At 36.3% G+C, this 16,029-nt stretch overlaps 4 protein-coding genes across 9 annotated transcripts; 2 read left to right on the top strand and 2 right to left on the bottom strand.

Moving 5' to 3' along the window:
- The first annotated feature begins 200 nt into the window (after positions 1 to 200).
- LOC132705327 (palmitoyltransferase ZDHHC3) lies at positions 201 to 3,806 on the top strand. 2 transcript variants are annotated; one of them, XM_060675856.1, is made up of 7 exons: positions 201 to 605; positions 659 to 716; positions 767 to 915; positions 970 to 1,149; positions 1,210 to 1,306; positions 1,360 to 1,528; positions 3,098 to 3,806. In XM_060675856.1, exons 2-7 carry the CDS (start codon positions 706 to 708, stop codon positions 3,188 to 3,190), a joined length of 699 nt encoding a protein of 232 aa, XP_060531839.1. In that variant the 5' UTR covers positions 201 to 605; positions 659 to 705; the 3' UTR covers positions 3,191 to 3,806. The 2 variants fall into 2 exon arrangements, with proteins under 2 accessions (XP_060531839.1, XP_060531838.1); XM_060675855.1 differs by having other exon boundaries at positions 202 to 716.
- On the bottom strand, positions 1,555 to 2,889 carry LOC132705325 (spermatogenesis-associated protein 6). Its single transcript, XM_060675849.1, has one exon. It carries the CDS (start codon positions 2,756 to 2,758, stop codon positions 1,586 to 1,588), a length of 1,173 nt encoding a protein of 390 aa, XP_060531832.1. The 5' UTR covers positions 2,759 to 2,889; the 3' UTR covers positions 1,555 to 1,585.
- A 314-nt stretch (positions 3,807 to 4,120) lies between the features above and the next one.
- LOC132704787 (carboxylic ester hydrolase-like) lies at positions 4,121 to 8,657 on the top strand. The gene is made up of 11 exons (XM_060675032.1): positions 4,121 to 4,271; positions 4,544 to 4,681; positions 4,752 to 4,883; positions 5,018 to 5,369; positions 5,427 to 5,635; positions 6,400 to 6,583; positions 6,638 to 6,804; positions 6,858 to 6,990; positions 7,986 to 8,145; positions 8,288 to 8,520; positions 8,563 to 8,657. Exons 1-10 carry the CDS (start codon positions 4,209 to 4,211, stop codon positions 8,475 to 8,477), a joined length of 1,728 nt encoding a protein of 575 aa, XP_060531015.1. The 5' UTR covers positions 4,121 to 4,208; the 3' UTR covers positions 8,478 to 8,520; positions 8,563 to 8,657.
- A 1,458-nt stretch (positions 8,658 to 10,115) lies between these two features.
- LOC132704785 (glutamine-dependent NAD(+) synthetase) lies at positions 10,116 to 15,967 on the bottom strand. 5 transcript variants are annotated; one of them, XM_060675029.1, is made up of 12 exons: positions 15,714 to 15,967; positions 15,385 to 15,640; positions 15,119 to 15,227; positions 14,736 to 15,022; positions 14,410 to 14,613; positions 14,019 to 14,169; positions 12,120 to 12,288; positions 11,770 to 12,068; positions 11,604 to 11,713; positions 11,348 to 11,541; positions 10,314 to 10,461; positions 10,116 to 10,257 (listed from the first exon to the last, which is right to left on the bottom strand). In XM_060675029.1, the coding sequence occupies exons 1-12, from the start codon at positions 15,857 to 15,859 to the stop codon at positions 10,153 to 10,155; spliced, it is 2,178 nt and encodes a 725-aa protein (XP_060531012.1). In that variant the 5' UTR covers positions 15,860 to 15,967; the 3' UTR covers positions 10,116 to 10,152. The 5 variants fall into 5 exon arrangements, 3 of the variants coding, with proteins under 3 accessions (XP_060531012.1, XP_060531014.1, XP_060531013.1); XR_009619319.1 differs by lacking the exon at positions 10,116 to 10,257 and adding an exon at positions 10,703 to 10,875 and having other exon boundaries at positions 10,320 to 10,630; XR_009619320.1 differs by lacking the exon at positions 10,116 to 10,257 and adding an exon at positions 10,703 to 10,875 and having other exon boundaries at positions 10,320 to 10,621.
- Between the last annotated feature and the right edge of the window lie 62 nt (positions 15,968 to 16,029).

Raw genomic sequence — 16,029 nt, 5'->3', positions numbered from 1 at the left:
CGAAACCCACCCAGTGATAAGGCGCTACAAGTGCCAACTCAACTTGCCGAAGGTTGTGGGTTCGATTGCCTTGGATGTGATTGTTATAATTTTTTTTTAAAATTTTAAAACCTATTTGTAAGTTCACCGAATGGCCTCATGAGGAACAGATAATTGATTAAATGATTCACGTAATTCACCATAAGAAGTTAAGAACCGTTCAGTTATATTTCAAAGACGGGACTGAGGTTGACTCGGTTGGAAGGCGTTAGATCTGCCAACTCGACTTGCCGGAGGTTGTGGGTTCGTTTCTCACTGGGAGCGTCGGGTGTTGTGTGCGTGAAAACATTGTTATCGCTAAATTTTCCTCGGCGGATGAGCCCAATTTAGCGTTTAATTAAAAAACAAATTCAAAGACTGGCCAAAAAATCCTAGCAGATTGACCAACAAAAGAACGAAGAATACAGGTTAATTACATTTTGACAAGAGAGCTTGCAGCTGGTTTATATATCATCTGTATATCAAAACAATGAAAATATAGCCAACAAAATTGGAATGGATTTTGATGAAAATGGATTCGCTTCAAAAAATAAAGCACGAAACAATTAACATTCAATTATAAACATGTTTGTAAAGGATCCTTGTGGAATTGTTTGTATTATTGTCACTTATGTTGCAGTATTTTATGCAGATTATGTCGTGGTCAAATGGATTATTTTACAAACTATGATAGATAGGTATGCTTATCGTTTCCCCAGAACATTCATTGCTGTATTTTCGCTTTTAGTTTATGGGGAACCTTTAACGTTGTTTTTTTTAATACAATATTGTTCTTCCTTTTAATTGCCCATATCAAAGCGGTGATAACCGATCCAGGTATAATTCCACTTCCACAGAATAGACTAGATTTTTCGGATATGCATTCTCCAGACTCAGGTTTATTGCGATTGAGAGAAATGTGGCAATATTGATAAACATTCAAAACTGCAGGTTGTGATTTTGTTAATTGGACCATATGTGCACGTTGTGAAACTTATAGACCTCCTAGAGCCCATCACTGTAGAATTTGTCAAAGATGTATTCGGAAGATGGATCACCATTGTCCATGGATCAATAACTGTGTAGGTGAAAGAAATCAAAAATATTTCATACAATTTCTTGTATATGTTGGTGAGTAATTCACAATCAACCATTATTATATGCTTGCTAAACATCATTGAATTATTTCAGGTGCTTTATCAGTGTATGCTGTAACCCTAGTTGTAATATCATATATTAAAGAATGCCCTGATTGTATACAAGATGTTCCTCTCAAGCAGGCCAGAATGTAAGTACATCAAAATTTTAAACATACAATTTAACACAAGATACTTTTTTTAGAATGCACTGTGTAATTTTACTACTAGAGAGTGCACTATTTGGTATGTTTGTGGTTGCAATTCTAGTGGATCAAATGCAAGCAATTTTGCAGGATGAAACTGCAGTTGAGCAAGTCATGCATCAGGGACCTTATCGGCCTCATAAACCAAAGATGGCGCTGTTGAGCGAGGTAAATAACTTTAAAAGTAATTCGGGGAAATTTATTTTTTATTTTTCATTTATCACATCAATCTGAATCGTTACATCTTTTACAGTCGACATATTGCCCTAAAGATGAAATGCCATTAATACTGTCTTGAATTTTTTCATGCAGCTGCTTTACAAGCATCTTACTCTTTCTTTGAGGTAGACAGCAACACATATTCTTTTTTGAAGAAATTTCTGATTTGCATGGTGAATCATCATGGCTTATGTGAAACTTCCTTTGTGAATTAGGGCAGTATGAGCAATAGTGACCCTTAATTGCTGAGGAAGCATGATTCATATCTTTTGATTGGTAGAAATAGCAATCATATTGCGAGCATGTCTGACATGAACACTTGCTGAGGCTTTTGTGACTAATCCAAGACTGCTGATCAGAATTTTTGTTTTTTAAAATGCTTACTCCACTTTTTAGACTTATTGGTCTACAGCCACAGTAACAGGTGGGTTGTTCCATTGTGGTATCTACAGTTACATTTTTTTTTCTCCTCAAATTGTCTTCCGAAAGTTTTGATTCTCTTTTCCTGAAAGTTCCCATATAGGAATCCTCACTTATGGGTGGAAATTCATCTGCTGGCTTTGTATATTTAAATATGGGCTTTCGGCTTTTAGTAGACAATTGACTGTGCTGCTGTAGTCTACTGTATTCTTTGTTATGACAAACTGCCCTAGGGTGGTTTCTCTTTGCTTGAGGTCCAATCAAAGTCAATGTGCTGGACTTTTCCAGCCCATTTGCTTCACTAAAAATTTCTTCTATTGTGGTTTTAGTGCATAGTTCTAATTTTGGTGATATTGTACCAGGAAACAGCTTAGTTGGTTCCATAAGTAAATCTAAATTGGTACCGCTGGTGTATGTCCGAAAAGCACTAGGATACAACAAGTCATCCAGTGTTGTATAAAAAAATGCCAAGATGTATCCCTCATTGCAAGTCTTCCACTGAACGAGTTCGGCATAGAACCAGTGATCATTTAAGGTTCTATGTAGTTCAGTTAACCGTCGTTCTTGATCAAAAATTTTTCTGAATATGAATTTTTCATTAAATCTGATAGGAAAGTATGGTTTGTTCAGCTCCGTTTGGATGCTGGAATCCAGCATAAACAATTGTAAGGACACCTTGCCATTGGAACACAGCCAGACACCAGGGCATGTAATTTTTTTCAAACATAGTTCCACCTTGACTAGAAATTCTTTCGACATTTTCGTGATAACCTCCTCTCCATTGGTCCGGATAAATTCACATTGTAAATTGACGATAAAAATATTGTATAAGTTAGATTATCATTATGTACATTTTACCTGTCGCGAATTGACACTAATCATTACTTGGAGGTAATATATCTATTGCATATACTATGTTGCCATGGATACCGTCCGGCATACATCCAGAGTTGCCGGTTTTTGAATTTGACAGTAGTTTGTATTTGCATTTTATAGGGTTATTTTTTTCATGTGCAAGGGACTTTCTGTACCACGTTACATTAAAAAAAAATGCGTTTCCGGCTATCGTGTTTCAGTGCCCATGTTTTTCTCTTTCAGGTTTGTGGTAGGGAGCATCCATTATTTTGGCTGTTGCCCTGCTCGTCAGTGCCAAGAAAAACAGAATCGCCACTCATTAGTCATCAAGTTTAAATCGCTTTCCATTTTTTTTCTCAATGGAGACTATAAACGTGCGCAAAAGTTTTTAGAAGATTTTAGGCCTAAATAAATATTCTTATATTTTTAAAAATACATTCTAGCTTGTTATTGAAAATGTAGAGGAGATAATTATGGAATTTTGAAACGGGTGCTTGCAAATGTACAAATTCATAGACAGGCTCTAATTTTCAAGCGGGACAACAAGAATTGTTTTTACTTATTCTGAGCAATGAATGCGCCACTTAGAAATTGAGAAGGTGAAAATTATATTTTCCCAAATTCTATTTATTTTTGGGGTTTAGATAGATAAGACTCAAGGGCTGATATGTAATTTCTCTTGCCATGTTATTCGCAATAAAAATAGGTAATTATTTTAATTGCAACAGTATTATTTGTTGTTATCTTATTAATAGTTATAGATGTTGCTTGGTTTATTCCTAGCCGTGAAAATTTGGCAAGCTCCTCCTCTCGGGCTAACTTTAATTCCACAGGCGACATCCTTAGTTTTTATAACTATTAAATCATCACATTCGATTTGTTTATTATTTTGTATTACGCAAATCAGATTTTTATTTCGTTGATTTTTTTTTTAATTAAACAATAACGTACATGGTTGCCGTTTTATTTTGAAAGTCTCCCTATTGACCAAGGGCATTATACTCAAAGGCTTATCGAGCTTCATACAATGTCCTTCGATTCGCATTGAACAATTAATTGTATTTTTTTATTTTTCGTTATAATAAAGTCGATTAAATCAAACATAAACATAAGTAAAATAATTGACTTTGAATTATGTCTGCTTACTGGAGATTAGCTTATTGAAAATACGCAATCGTTTAAGCAAACAAGACGCGACCGAACGGTTATTCCCAAAATCCAGACAGTTTAAAGCGATTAATTTAATCTCGTTTATTTCGAGTAACGTAGCAAGTACGGAGGCGGATAGCGGCAGTACCATTTATAATTTACTTGTTAAAAGTACTCGAGGTGTTTTTTAACGCGATAATAAAAAATGATTACTTGGACAAACATCAAGTTGTGCGTTATGCAATTTATATTGCTAATATTCGACTCGGTAAGTAACCAAAACAGGCTTTTTATATAACTCATTAATTTTGTATTTTTTTAATTTATACATTTTCTCTGTAGAAACAAAAATTTGAAATATCGGAAAATTAAAGAAAATGGTTGGTTAGTTAAATATAAAGAAATCTATAAAATTTTAAAAATAACCGAAACTATTAACTAATAATTTATTGTGTAACCAACACAATACTTTTTGCAAATCAATTAAATTAAATATTAAGATATCTCAGTTTTTTTTCAAGACCCATATTTCTCTTTAAGTATTCTAGCGAAATAGTTATAGAACTGCCACAAGGCAAAATCAGGGGATTGACGGAAAAAACTCGAGAAGGTACCACTTACCATTCCTTCCTCTCTTTGAGGTACGCGAAAGCTCCCGTTGGCTCGCTACGTTTTGAAGTAAGTCTGTATCACTAGTATTATCTTGTCTTCTAATTAGAAATTTTGATGCTTTGCGACACGTGTTCAGCTTCCTCAGCCAGTTGATTCGTGGACCAACATCTATAATGCCACTGAAGAAAAATACATTTGCCATCAAGTGGGCACTGACAGTGACTTAGAAAATGAAGATTGCCTATTTATCAATGTGTTTACACCCAAGGTGAGGTTCCCTCAGAAGTGGGAATATACACGGATTTTCACTTTGTCTGGTCTTTGTTAAATTATGTTTACATCCATACCTATATAATACCACAATGAAACGACTAGAACATCATATAAAAAATTGTTGGGTAGGACCTCACATCAGCAAATATCACTGCTGATCTGCCGATCATGGTATTCATCCACGGCGGAGGATTCGTATCCGGAGCGGCTTACAAATCGAACGGATTTGGACCCAACTTTTTTATGGACTACAATGTTATATTGGTGTCGTTCAACTACAGACTGGGTCCTTTCGGGTTCCTCTCAACGGGCGACCAATTACTGCCGGGCAATTTGGGTCTTAAAGACCAAATCGCTGCGTTGAAGTGGATTCGAAACAATGCCGCTCATTTCGGCGGCGATCCTTACAAAGTAACAATATTTGGAGAGAGTTCCGGCGGAGCTTGTGTTGGCTATCTCATTTTGAGTCAGCAAGCTGAAGGTAGTCAGTTCAGTTTTCTTGCCAGAATATTCATTTCACTTTGTTTTCTCTTTGCAGGGCTATTTCGAGCCGCTATAATGCAAAGCGGTTCCGCTCTGAGTCCATTAGCGTATCAGAGGAATCAAACCAACATAACGTGGCTGACTGCGGGTCAGTTGGAGCCGTCCCTTCCGGCGAGACGTAATTCCACAGAATTGTTGGAGTATTTGAAAACAGTACCCGCTTCACAGCTAGATGCGGCGTCATTTAACGTAACGAACTTACTGGTAAGTGGCACGTACTTACTGCAAGTGGAATTTTACATTAACCTTTTTTTTTTTTTACTGAAAATTTAATGCCGAAAAATGCAACCAGACTGAATACTATCGAATAGTTCACAAAACGATTACCCTTAAGGAGCCGAAATATTTATATGCTAGACTGACTGACTAAATTCAGACATAGCGCGGCTCTTTTCCAACGAAGATTCACTTACACTGCTTTCAAAAACTCAGCACCTCAAACTAACTGCCCACCCAACATTTAAATATAAATTTAAATCGTATATAACGCAAGTCAGAGACCGAACATAACCGAACTTAACGTTATATTTCTCCTCATATTAACCGCCTGCCATATTTTGTTTTGTTAGTGAAAAAAATAAGACTTTTTCTTTTAATAATAATGTTTAACACTCTTGGGTTGTATTAGAGCAGCTTGGTTAGATACCGTCCTTTATTCATTTACTTAAATGTAATATTTTCTTTAAAGTATGAATAAATAAAGACTTTATTATTATTATTACGTGCCATTTATATATTTCATATAGCTACTAGATAATACAATGGTCGACGAAAAAAATGATGCGTCTCGGGTGGCAAAGGAGGGATTGATCTTTCGCGCATGCGCCTAAATTCCTAACCAATGATCTCCACTGACTTAACTGAACATTTATTAGCATCTGGGCATGTTCTTTTTTCATGGCGGGTTTAAAAGGTTATCAACACAGACAGCCCCCATATGTATCTAATGACTAGTTATTCCCAACTAGACTTCGACGGGAAACGTCCCGTTATCGAAAGGCTTCTTCTACGCCCCAGTGATTGAAAAGGACCACAAACATGTCTTCATCACCGACAAAATGTATGGACTTTTGCAAGAAGGTCGTTTTAACAAAGTACCCATCGTCGCGGGCATCAACTCCGATGAAGCCCTAGCGTTGTTAAATAACGGCGGTATGTTCAACAATTTCATAAGATTAATATAGCAAGGGATAATTTTCCGGATAGATTTCGTGAACGCGATTTCGAAAGACTACGACTATAACCCTAAGTTTTTGGTACCGTTCGACATGCACGTAACCGACGAGAGCCTCAAAGAGCACATCGGGGAGTTAATTAAGCAGTTTTACGCAAACGGTGCGAGTTTTGAAGACGACCCCGTTTTCGCGATTCACGTGAGACCTTTCCAAGTAATAATGAAAGAACAGAGACTGATTGCGTTCTTCAGTTTCACAGCGGACACGATCTCGAGAAGCCCGTCATAAAACAGGCGGAATTACAATCGAAATATGTACCCGTGTACTTCTACGAATTCGGATATAGCGGTCCAATGGGCAACAATGTGTACGCCACCTTAGCGGGTATGTAGAGCACGTGATGATGTCGACGGATTCGTAAAACTTACCAGAAATGAACCTGATTAAGTAACTCTGTCGATAAGTAGCGCGCAAACCGCCTTAGCAGATGCCAAGCTGTAATATCGTTCTCTCTTAGAGCAACCTGTTTAGGCGCCATTGGTATTGGATTTGAACCCTAAGATACCTTGAAAATGCAGAAATAAACAAAATTATTCCCTATAGCGTCAAAACCTCTATAAGTGCACATTGTCCTAATTTAATAATATAATAATAATTATTAGTAACTAGCGTGTGACGCTTGATATTTATTTACTGCCTTATCGCTCACTGGGTGCTATAATGGCAGATATCAAAAAATAGCCATTTCAGTTAAAACTCGCACCATTGTATTTTAATAACAAAGAATACCGGCACATAGTTATCTTATCTTGGGCTAGAGAGAGTTAGTGTCACTATTGAATTTCACGCCTTTTTTAACGATCTCACGCGCAAAACCCAACAACACAACCCAGTGTGATGGCCGCAGAGTTTGTAAACAGCGCGAAGAAGACTCCTTATAGTCATAGAAATGAGTAACTTCTTTTAACTTTCATTCGGATGGTTCGGGCGATATTGTCAAAATAAATAACGCGTGTTTTCAAAGTAGAAAAAGATGCTTCTGACACATTTTTCTATAGAACATCTTTTAGGGAAACTGACTACAGAAGCAGAGCAGGCGCAACTTTTACATCTTTTGGAAATGTGGATCTAGAACGAGATGTTATATAAAAAATGCCACTTTTTGTTTATTTTCCAAAAACCAAGGCAGTTGGTCGTTGCTTTTAATGTAGAATAACTTAATTTGTTTACTATTATTATTATTTGGAACTATTATTTTGTGGATGTGCCACTATTGCATCCAGTTTCAAACTTTTGACATATTTCAAATGTAATACGATGTTACCGAAATTGCTGACTTGCTAAAAGTTTATAATTGATGGAATAATTTTGACTTGAAGGTACCAGTAATGTAAGTCATGGCGAGGAACTAAATTACCTCTTTAGTCGGTATTACAATGCCGACATTCCTGACAATACGGAACTGTCGCTCTTTCCCGAGAACGATCAGCGGGTGCACCAAAGACTGATGACATTATGGACCAACTTCGCGAAATATCTGTAAGTATCTTTTTGAGATACGTGTTTATTTATATGTTTATATAGATTTTTTTCGATATACCATTTCTTTACGATCGCCTTTCAACATCAGATTCATTACAAAAAACGTTAAAACGTTTGAGTAGTCATTTGTCGCTTTCAGGGACCCCACGCCGACACGAGACCCCAATTTACAATATATCGTCTGGTCAAGGGCGCAACGGCAACATTTTAGATATTTAAAAATAACAACGAATCTGGACGTGAAGTGGGGACTACCCAAGCATGCGAGCTACAGATTTTGGCACATGCTGTTTGACAGATATGCTGTGAAACCATACGACAGTTATTGATTTTCCTGTTTTTCTTGACAAGTGTTTGCTTAACATGCTTCCGTAGGCTCTCACGACCGGTATTGTAAGTAATGAGTTTTTGCGGACTGTTAGGACGTGGTCTATTGCTTTTGCTACGAAAGCTTTCTGCTACAGCGGCAGCCATCCTCAGTGGACCGTAGATTGTAGCGCGACCGCTGTACTGGTCGGCGGATGTCGAACACAGGTACGACGTGTTCTAACGCTCGGACGGACGGCGGACTGTGCGGGTGTTAATACGGCCCGCCCCTTTGCCGAGTTGTTCGTTTTCTTTAAGATGTTGTGCCATATTTTATTTACTTGCTATCCTTTTTCTTTTTTATTGTTGATATTGTCCTGTGGGTTTAAAAATTGATTCTATATTATGGTTCGCAATTATTTTACCGATCCGGTCCGTTAGGCTTTCGATGTAAGGGAGGAAGACTAGACCGTCCGGTGGCGTTTCTTCTTTACTCTCATGTCTGTTTGGTGTTTTATTTCATTAGTTTTGTACCCATTTGCTTGGAGCGCTCTATCTAAATGATTTAATTCCGCCGGCAGCTGCCCTGTCTATTAATGTTATTATAATTCCCATCTTGTCTGGGATGGTGGTTTGACCCTTTCTGCAGGTAGCAGTCGATATACTCTATCACCCAATTTCATGCTCTCACCTCTGCTTATCATTTCAGTTTCAGTCGGGAATTTTTCATTGATTTTGTTAATCGTTTCCAGTAGTGGAACATTCGTAAACAGGGAGACTATGTCAAAACTGACTAGTATATCTGTGGGTGTTACCACAATGTCCTTAATGAAGTAGAAAAAATCGGCGGTTGCGGAGCACTTGTTTTCGAAAGAGGATCATAACATCAGATTTGAAAACACGGAAGTTTTGTCCACGGAGAAGCACTATTATGCAAGATTACATTGAGAGACAAAGACAATTTTAACAAGAGGAATGATTACAAGTGAATAAAATATGGCCCAACATCTTAAAGAAAACACACACGAACAACTCGGCAAAGGGGCGGGCCGTAAATAGCCGGTCAGTCCTCCGTCCGTCCTAGCGGTTCAACACAGGCGACAACCGGCACCAGTACCGCAATAGTCGTCACGCTACAATCTAAGGTCTACTGAGGATGGCTGTCGCAGTAGCACTTGAAAGCTTTGGTAGCAAAACCAATAGACCACGGCCTAACAAGCCGAAAAAACTCATTAAGTGTTGGCTTATTGCAATAAATGTTTTCACGTCAACCGATTATTCATCGTACTTATCAATTCGCTTTCATTTAATTTTCAGCAATCTGCCTTTATTTTTTAATATTTTAATTAACAGTTTGCGAGACATCTCATTAGTGAATAATGATAAAATAATTAAACAAATATAATATTTTTATATAACTAATTAAAGACAAAATTTTCAACGCTAACAAATCTAGGAAGCTTAAATAAGTTTTTTTGTGCTTCTCTGTTAACATAGATATGGATAAAGTTTTAGTTTACAGCCTGAAAAAAGACCACGGTATTTTATTGCCGTTTTTGACTTCACAGTAATTGGCATAATGAAGGTTTGATTCTTCCCTAGATTAAAATATAAAAAATGCAACAAAAGAATGAAGACCGCTCAAGTGACGAGCAACCGAAGGTCTACTTAATTTAAACTTAAAAAAATATATCACAGTCAAACGGTAATGCCGGTTCGTATTTTCGAATTGCTAATTTTTTTATTGGCGCTGCCCGTCGATGATGTCGACGCGCTTCTCTTTAAATTATTTAAATATTCAACCTGAAACGGAACGCCATGAGATTTGCGCGGTGCTCCTTAATATTTCCCGGACTCACTTGTTTGTCTATCGCTCTAAACTGCCACGACCAGTTTGCCCTGTACAAAAACGGCCTCAAATCGAATCTGTTGTCGTCCGGGCTGTAGTTTTCGGCGTGGTAAGACGGAGTTAGGACCGTCATCTTGTGCCTATTAATGGCGTAACATCTATCGCAAGGTAAACCGAGAAATAAACATTCAAAGATATTCGAAGAAAAACGGTACAACTAAGCAAAACCCTACTAGCTTTGCTTCATTTATCAATAATAATTTTAACTTTAACTAGCTAATTCCTCTTCAAAATAATTTGCCGATCATAAAATATTTTCTAATTATTCTGAAAAAGTGAAAGGTAAGTGAAATTATTATTTACTTATCTACGTATTTTTAAAGATTTATCTTTACATACTTTATGAAATTGATGTTTCTACCCGGCTAGGGAACTGCCACAGAGTGAGTTATTGCTAATGTTTAAGGTTCCCTTACTGTTGAATTGTAGCAGTACCTTTCATTTCAGTTTTTATATAAACTTTCATGTTCCGTCAAGGACTGTTAGGGCATCACCTGTAGCTCACCTAGCAACTTCAAGAACCAATTTTTTGATCAAAGTTCCTCTCTATCAGTTGTTGAAATTATTGAATGACTTCTATGGTGACATTGAAATAAATTTGAAATACTATAATGGATTGTATGTTTCACTATTACTTTGCTGGAGTGAATATAGTTCAACACTTATTATAGTTATAGTTTATAGTTCTTAAGATTAAAGATTTTTTTAAAATTTAATCTGTTAGACAATAATTGTCAAAATAATAATAATAATTATTATTATTGATGTTGTTATTATAATTATTGTTATTATTATTTCCTGCTAAAAATTTGGTTCTACGATTTTTTCAAATAATTTTGTTTTAAAAAAGTTAAAATTGAAAAAAAATAGAGAACACTATTGGCTATTGGCTTCAGCAGTGTCTACTATTGAAGATGATAAACTTTTAAAAATTTTTCATTACTTATTTCTGAGACAAAAGTTACGAAGTAAAATAATTCTCACCTGAAAAAGTGTTTTACTTTTTCAGCCACCTGCTTGGGGGTGCAAGAGTCAGACCAAGTATGCACTAGTTTACAGTACATCGAGTAGGGTCCGCAATTTTCGATTTTCCTTAGCCTCCCAAACTGGCTCAACTGCAGGTATGTCATGCCCATATCCTGTTCGTCCGTCTGAGCCAGCTTGCCCTGCACTAATGGCTAAAATAGCGATCGCAACCCAATTATACCAAGCCATTTTATATTTATATTATATTTCGGACCTCTAGTTCAGCGGTCGGGGGGGCGGCCACGATCTCCCCGATAATATGAATGTTGAATTTTTCCTTCGCGTATGTCATAAACTTCCTCAGATCAGTCTTTGAGATGCCACCTAGAGAACCAAAATACTGACCGACCAGCTCGACATTTCAGTAAAACTTGACAAACCAATAGGGTTGATATCAGCGCTCGAGCAGTCGTACTTCGTCATGTAGCCCCTTAGGGCTTCGTCGACGTTAGCGGACCCCAACACCAATAATCCTCCTGGTCTGCCTCTCGCCCAAAGCACTAGCTGCGCAAACAGATAACTGAGAACCATCCTCAGTCTCGCTTGGATGTTCTGTAGGGCCAAGTTTTGGCGGGCGCAGCCCCCGTTAGCCGCGAATTTCGGAAACAGCCCCGTGACGGTGCTGAATATTTCCAAACACGCGTTTACCGCCTTGTCGATGACGATATGCAGGTGGTAGCTTTAAATAAGCACTTTAATCCTTTAGGCACAGCAACTAGTATTTGATTACCTTCCGATGGCGGCCGCCAATGCTGCGGCCCTCTGTTTGGTTTCCTTCGAGGAATTCTCTGTACCCATGTAACACGTCACTAGAAATCGGTTACAGAGCTCTTGGGCGTTTTTTGGCAAGTATTCGGGATCGCCGGTAATTCTTCTTAAATCGGCGAGAACTTTGGGATCTAGAAACGGTAAATGGATCGACCGGGGTACCCTTAAATTTACGTCAAATAGACCCGATTGTTGAACTTTAGTCCTTCACACCATATGGGCAAATATATAATCCTCAAGTAGGAATTAGATACAGTAATTAAAATTAAGTGCTAGCGACTGTACCTTTTAATTAACCTGCTTTATTATTTATATTTGTATTGAAAAAAAAATAATTAAATTAGAACAAAAAATGTTCAGATTTTCACAGTTACGTAACGATTTATGACAGCTATTTCCGCAACACCGTGCCTTTATCAAATAGAAAATATGACTTTATTCCGACACCTATAAACAGGTAGTAACGGATTTTTAATTATCGGTGTAGGGTTATAAATTTAAATTTAGCAAGGGAGACGCATTTAAATCCAATCGGTCATTAAGTAATAGAATCGAACATCTCATTTCGTTAATCCCCATAGCTTCTAACAAATTTAGTTTTTTGCTTTTTGATTGATTATGTAAAATATAAAAATTATCGTCAAACTTGTGCATTTCTCCATTTAAATGAATAGCATAGTTATAATTCGAACTTTTATTTTTGTGCGCTCGTTTATGTTCATTAATGGGTTTCTTAAATGTTCTACCTGTTTGTCCGATATAAATTTTGGAACATGATCCACATTTCAACTTGTATGTTCGGATTTTTAAGTTTTTCATAATTTAGCTTTATTGTTTTCTATGGTGTTTACAATTACAATTGTAAAAGCAATCTTAAGACCAAATTTAGATGGATGTTTCAAAAATTTCTTGCTAGCTTCTGCTATGAATTTTATTTATGTATTTTGGGTTCAGTGTTTAATATGGGATAGATAAGAGTTCAGAGTTATTTGAAACTGCTTTTTAGTTATAATGTTATATATCAAAGAGGGGTCGTTACCATTGTTAAAAGCTATTTGTTTTATAATATTTACTTCTTTTTCACAATTTTCAGCAGGAAAAGGTATATTAATTGGTCTGTCAAAAGCATAAAAGGCAGCCATTTTGTGTGTGTAAGGGTGATTTGAGTTATTATATATTACTGTGTCCGGGTGTAGAGGGTTTGTGGTAAATGGAAAAATTTAGTTCGTTCTGTAGTTTAATTATAAGTCGGGAAAGTTTAAAGAGTTAAGCAAAAACGTCATCTACGTATCTATCCTACCAGAGAAATCCTTTACTGAGGTAGAACATTTAAGAAATGCATTAACGAACATAAAAGGGCATATAAAAATAAAAGTTCGGATTTTAACTATTTAAATTCAGAAATGCACAAATTTGACGATAATTTTGATATTTTACATATCAATCAAAAAGCAAAAAACAAAATTTTTTATTACTTAATGACCAATTGGACTTAAATGAGTCTCCCTTGTTAAATTTAAATTTATAATCCTACACCGGTAATTAAAAATATATTACTACCTGTTTACATATATAGGTGTCGCAACATTCTCATATTTTGTATTTGATAAAGGCAGGGTTTTGTCGAAACAGCTGTCATAAAAAACACCTCAGTCCAATGTATTGAAAAAATAAACGAACCTTCTTTATTATATTGTCTTGATATACAGCGTTTTACAAGAAACAATTTTTTATAATATATTTTCAAAATACATTGTAAATTAAGAGCGAATGGAGAAAGCTTTTCTGATGAAGCATAAACTTGTTAAAATTTATTTTATTTATTAAAAATATCAGACTGAAAAAAGGGGCATGCACTTACCTCCACCCTTTTGAACAATCTCCATAATAAGTCTGCACATGGAGTGTACTATTAGAGCAGTACTTGAGGAGTCCACTCCACCGCTCAATGGCAAAAAAAAACCTCCCTGACCGGAACGTCTCAGATAATCCCATAACCAACAGGCAGGTCCCTTGGAGACACAAAAACAATGTTTTAAAGGGCGCCTCAAATTCGAACCTTACATTTGAGATCTTGTAAACCACAAGATATAATAGTTAGTAGTCAATTATATGCCCTTGACAAATTAACAAAAAACAGATTATGTTCGAAGATATCAGTGAAAAAGCAAAAATTTAATTAATCGTAAACGATTTCTGTCTTTGATCTTGATGAATTGAAACAAAAAAATTATCTAATAAGTATTCGTTACTTGCGAAATTTCTTCCTCAGGGGTCAGATACACCATTCGAATTGGCTGGGCTGTGGGAAGACTGGTATCATGCTCAGGAGATAGCGAGTAATCGACATTAATCCTTGGATAAGACTCATTTGCAGGCGCTAAATGCGCCTGAGATCTTTTGCTATTTCTGTAGCACCTAATATCTTCCAAATCAATAGTCGCGGTGATAACGTCCTAAAAATTCCGGAATTTGGAACGTTTTGTGAAAACAATCGAGAAAGACCACTCATCGTTTAAATCACGCATAACAAAATCTAGTTCTATGAATACCTTTTCACAATGTACAAAGTACTTACAACTTCTTCAAGCGAGAACTGCTTCGTTTTAGTCAATATTACGCCATTTAAAGTGATGGACGATGTGCCCTCAAAATACACTCTCTCTCCATCACAGCCTCTTAAGTTACTAAAAATGTAACAACCACCGCATTTCATTGTAGCACTTTTCACCAAATCCGCCAGGATATAATTTTTCCTCAATTGGGTATGACTACCTGACCCATTGCAAATTATTTCAACCCCATCCATTGCTAAAGGAATATGACTACTCTCCGAACACCACAATTCCTCACAAATTTCAAAACCTAATAAAAACAGCTTCTTATTATCTGGTAAATTAAAGCAAGGTAATTTTAATACAGAATTCTGAAAATTTCATTTTTATCAAAAATTAAGCTTACCTATGCAAGTGTCTAAAGTAGAAATAACAGCATCCCCAATTGGAACAGTTTTTTGGCCAGTTATACTGGTTATCATTCGAGGCAAATAAAAATCATCAACTCTCCTGTCCTAACAAAAACAAGAACATGGTACATTGTGTTATTTGGAAAATGTTGGAATTCAATATTGTTAAAAACAAATTTAAACTTTAAATTAACTTTTTAATGCCCAGGATGTGACCTCTATGAAAATATAATGTGAAATAACTTATGGATGTCTCCCTAACCTTTTGCCAACGTGAGAACCATCTGCTCTCCCTATAATTTCCATCATCACATAGAATTCTCTTTGGTCTAATCAGTAAAATCTTTTGATTTAAAAACACCACTCGGCAATTATATGCAACATTTTTATGCATAACAGGCATTCCAACATCAATCAAAATATCTTTACAAAGAGGAGCAACTAGCAGTTCAGCTAAAACTTCCCAGGAATGTAAGTATGTGTCGCTTTCATAAAAATGATCTTCACAACTATAGCCACTACAAATTAATACATAATGTTAATAAGCGGCGGTAGTGGCACGGCAGAATTATATTTTTTAATTATCCTCACCATATTTCAAGTTCCGGGCCAGTCCTAAAAGTAGCCCCCAATTCTTTAGCTTCAAGAATTGATTGCAAAATTCTATCAAGATTTCCTTCAAAGTCCAATGCCCATTGATTTAACGTTGCAGAAGCCACAGTGACTTTTCTTCCCATTGTACGAAATTTGTAATAGCTGCGGTTTTGTCGGGATAAAAGTAAAGATTTGCCCTTTCTTTATATAAACAAACTATCCCAACCACAGAACGCAAATATCTTTATTGAAAACTTATTGCGGTTAGGTAGACTGTCATCTTCTAATTCTGCCCTTGCCAAATACAAAAGAA

This window comes from Cylas formicarius, unplaced genomic scaffold (genome assembly GCF_029955315.1).
Source record: "Cylas formicarius isolate icCylForm1 unplaced genomic scaffold, icCylForm1.1 PGA_scaffold_7__23_contigs__length_41026272, whole genome shotgun sequence".
Classification (NCBI taxonomy): Eukaryota; Metazoa; Arthropoda; class Insecta; order Coleoptera; family Brentidae; genus Cylas; species Cylas formicarius.
The sequence above is the reverse complement of the archived record's forward strand: the minus strand, read 5'-3'. Positions and strand labels throughout refer to the sequence as shown.

What these genes read in the sequence shown, in the direction of transcription:
- LOC132705327 (XM_060675855.1), top strand. Translation starts at nt 604, where the DNA reads ATGTTTGTAAAGGATCCTTGTGGAATTGTTTGTATTATTGTCACTTAT. An exon ending in TTACAAACTATGATAGATAG is followed by an intron (nt 717 to 766) that starts GTATGCTTATCG and finishes TTTCGCTTTTAG; the next exon opens with TTTATGGGGAACCTTTAACG. An exon ending in CCTCTCAAGCAGGCCAGAAT is followed by an intron (nt 1,307 to 1,359) that starts GTAAGTACATCA and finishes TACTTTTTTTAG; the next exon opens with AATGCACTGTGTAATTTTAC.
- LOC132704785 (XM_060675029.1), bottom strand. Translation starts at nt 15,859, where the DNA reads ATGGGAAGAAAAGTCACTGTGGCTTCTGCAACGTTAAATCAATGGGCA. An exon ending in CTGAGGAAGAAATTTCGCAA is followed by an intron (nt 14,170 to 14,409) that starts GTAACGAATACT and finishes TGTGTCTCCAAG; the next exon opens with GGACCTGCCTGTTGGTTATG. An exon ending in TTGGCGGCCGCCATCGGAAG is followed by an intron (nt 12,069 to 12,119) that starts GTAATCAAATAC and finishes GCTTATTTAAAG; the next exon opens with CTACCACCTGCATATCGTCA.
- LOC132704787 (XM_060675032.1), top strand. Translation starts at nt 4,209, where the DNA reads ATGATTACTTGGACAAACATCAAGTTGTGCGTTATGCAATTTATATTG. An exon ending in TATTGCTAATATTCGACTCG is followed by an intron (nt 4,272 to 4,543) that starts GTAAGTAACCAA and finishes TTTCTCTTTAAG; the next exon opens with TATTCTAGCGAAATAGTTAT. An exon ending in AGCGTTGTTAAATAACGGCG is followed by an intron (nt 6,584 to 6,637) that starts GTATGTTCAACA and finishes TTTTCCGGATAG; the next exon opens with ATTTCGTGAACGCGATTTCG.
- LOC132705325 (XM_060675849.1), bottom strand. Translation starts at nt 2,758, where the DNA reads ATGTCGAAAGAATTTCTAGTCAAGGTGGAACTATGTTTGAAAAAAATT.